General features: G+C 46.1%; 1 protein-coding gene across 1 annotated transcript; it reads right to left on the bottom strand.

Moving 5' to 3' along the window:
• Window positions 1-479: 479 nt before the first annotated feature.
• LOC146961065 (protein NLRC3-like) lies at window positions 480-1,636 on the bottom strand. The gene is made up of 2 exons (XM_085771651.1): window positions 771-1,636; window positions 480-673 (listed from the first exon to the last, which is right to left on the bottom strand). The coding sequence occupies exons 1-2, from the start codon at window positions 1,634-1,636 to the stop codon at window positions 496-498; spliced, it is 1,044 nt and encodes a 347-aa protein (XP_085627777.1). The 3' UTR covers window positions 480-495.
• Window positions 1,637-2,980: the final 1,344 nt, after the last annotated feature.

Genomic DNA, 2,980 nt, shown 5'->3' with positions numbered 1-2,980 from the left:
ATGATGTTCTCTGATGAAGGGACGTCTCCATTTGGTCAAAGACTTGAGAGGATCCATGTGTTTGTGAATTCAGGCCGACTCACTGCTCTGAACACAACTAAGAGAAATCAGATGTCCTTCATGATGACTGACCGAGCAGGGAAACATAAAAGACAGGAGACAGACTGGGTCCTTATTGACTGTACCTGAGAGTTTCCAGTCTCCAGTGTGGATCCTCCAGTCCAGCAGACAGCAGCTTCACTCCTGAGTCTCCTGGATGATTGTAGCTCAGGTCCAGCTCTCTCAGATGGGAGGGGTTGGAGCTCAGAGCTGAGGCCAGAGAAGCACAGCCTCTCTCTGTGACCAGACAGTATGACAGACTGGAGATAGAAAATATGATGAACTCAGAGTTTTAGAAAATCAGATCAACAGGAAAATCCTGCAGATGTTGAGCATCTGCACCAACAAGTTACAGAAGGATGTTAAAGATCAACTGTCCAACAAACATCTGTGTCCTCACCTGAGAGTCTCCAGTCTACAGTGTGGACTCTCCAGTCCACCAGAGAGCAGCTTCACTCCAGAGTCCTGCAGGTTGTTGTCACTCAGGTCCAGGTGTCTCAGACTAGAGGACTGGGAGCTGAGGACTGAGGACAGAGCTTCACAGCTTCTCTTTGAGAGGTTACAGTTGCTCAGTCTGAAGGTGAATCAGGAAAACAAAAGTAAACAAGGATATTTTTGTCGTGACTAAAGAAGAAGATAAGATAAATGTAGATGGGTGTGTGTGCACATACAGAGCTGTGTTAGAGGCTTTGACCACTGGCAGCAGCCTCAGAAGAGCCTCCTCTGAAGCAGAGTATTTCTTCAGGTCAAACTCGTCCAGATCTTCTCCTGATGACAGTAAGATGAAGCCCAGAGCCGACCATTGACCAGGAGACAGTTTATCTGTGGAGAGACGTCCTAATCTCAGGGACTGTTGGATCTTCTCCACTAGAGAATGATCATTCAGTTCATTCAGACAGTGGAACAGGTTGATGCTTTTCTCTGCAGAAGGAGTCACTTCAATCTTTTTCTTGATGTGCTCAACTGTGTTCTGATTGGTCTGTGATTCTCTTCCTGTTTGAGTCATCAGACCTCGTAGGAGATTCTGATTGGTCTCCAGTGAAAGACCCAGGAGGAAGCGGAGGAACAAGTCCAGGTGTCCATTTGGACTCTTTAAGGCCTCGTCCACAGCGCTCTGGTAGAAATGTGATGATTTGTCTCTGAACAGATGGGACCACCAGGAGGTTGTTTGTTGTTGTGACATCAGGTTGACTCCAGAGTTGATGAAGGTCAGATGGACATGAAGAGCAGCCAGAAACTCCTGAACACTCAGATGGACGAAGCAGAACACCTGGTCCTGGTACAGGCCGCTCTCCTCTTTAAAGATCTGTGTGAACACTCCTGAGTACATTGAGGCTGCTGTGATATTGATGCCTACCTCTGTCAGGTCTGATTCATAGAAGATCAGGTTTCCTTTCTGCAGCTGCTCAAAAGCCAGTTTTCCCAGAGACTCAATCATCTTCTTGTTCTTTTTATTCCAGTGTGAATTGGTCTCAGCTCCTTCATCATACTTGACCTTCTTCAGTTTTAGATGAACCACCAGGAAGTGGATGTACATCTCAGTCAGGGTCTTGGGCAGCTCTCCTCCCTCTCTGGTCTTCAACAGCTTCTCCAGAACTGTAGCAGTGATCCAGCAGAAGACTGGGATGTGGCACATGATGTGGAGGCTTTGTGAGGTCTTGATGTGGGAGATGATCTCTCTGGCCTGCTCCCTATCTCTGAACCTCTTCCTGAAGTACTTCTTTTTCTGTGGGTCAGTGAACCCTCTGACCTCTGTCACCATGTCAAAACACTGAGGAGGGATCTGATTGGCTGCTGCAGGTCGTGTGGTTATCCAGAGGCGAGCAGAGGGAAGCAGGTTCCCCCTGATGAGGTTGGTCAGCAGCACGTTGACTGAGGTGGACTCTGTCACATCAGTCAGGATCTCAGTGTTGTGGAAGTCCAGAGGAAGTCGACACTCGTCCAGACCGTCAAAGATGAAGACGACCTGGAACTGATCAAACCTGTAGATTCCTGCTTCTTTGGTTTCAGAGAAGAAGTGATGAACAAGTTCCACCAAGCTGAACTTTTTCTTTTTCTCTTTCAGCACATTCAGCTGTCTGAAGGTGAAGGGAAATGTGAAGTGTATGTCCTGGTTGGTTTCGTCTTCAGCCCAGTCCAGAGTGAACTTCTGTGTTAAGACTGTTTTCCCAATGCCAGCCACTCCCTTTGTCATCACTCTTCTGATTGGTCGGTCTCTTCCAGGTGGGGCTTTAAAAATGTCTTCTGGTTTGATGGTTGTTTCTGGTCTGTCTGGTTTCCTGGACGCTGTTTCAATCTGTCTGACCTCATGTTCAGCATTGACCTCTCCAGCCCCTCCCTCTGTGATGTAGAGCTCTGTGTAGATCTGGTTCAGAAGGGTTTGGTGTCCTGCTTTAGCGATGCCCTCAAACACACACTGGAACTTCTCCTTCAGGTTGGATTTGAGTTTACATTGGCAGCCAGTGAGAATCTCTGTAAGAATAAAGGACCAATGACATCAATGAGAAGTTATTATTGTAGTTATTGCATAGAAAACATGAATCATGGAAACACCTTTTCTGATCTCTGTTCTTTTAGAAAGTTTCATAAAAGAAGCATTTCAAAGAGATCAATTCCTCTCCATGTTAGTATCATTGTGAAACTCTCCCACATATTTTCATGTATTGTATCGCTTCTGAACACGTTTCTCGTTTGTGTTTTGTCTCTGTATATGTTTACATTCTTATCCATCATGCATTACCATCCCAAAGGCCTCTGATCGGTCCCAAATTTATACCGCAGCATAACAATGACCCAAAATTTACAGCCAGTGTCAAAAATAATCATTTACATTAACAAGAACAGTGAGTCCTGCAACAGCTGCTACAGCCCCACCACAGAG

This window comes from Trachurus japonicus, chromosome 24, assembly GCF_045865225.1.
Source record: "Trachurus japonicus isolate A0001 chromosome 24, Traja_1.0".
Classification (NCBI taxonomy): Eukaryota; Metazoa; Chordata; class Actinopteri; order Carangiformes; family Carangidae; genus Trachurus; species Trachurus japonicus.
Note: the sequence above shows the minus strand (reverse complement) of the source record. Positions and strands in the feature narration are given on the sequence as shown.

Bases quoted from the DNA above. Each gene is read 5' to 3' on its own strand.
- LOC146961065 (XM_085771651.1), bottom strand. From the start codon at position 1,636: ATGTACATCCACTTCCTGGTGGTTCATCTAAAACTGAAGAAGGTCAAG. The intron at 674-770 runs GTATGTGCACAC...ATTCACCTTCAG, and splicing joins AAAGCCTCTAACACAGCTCT to ACTGAGCAACTGTAACCTCT.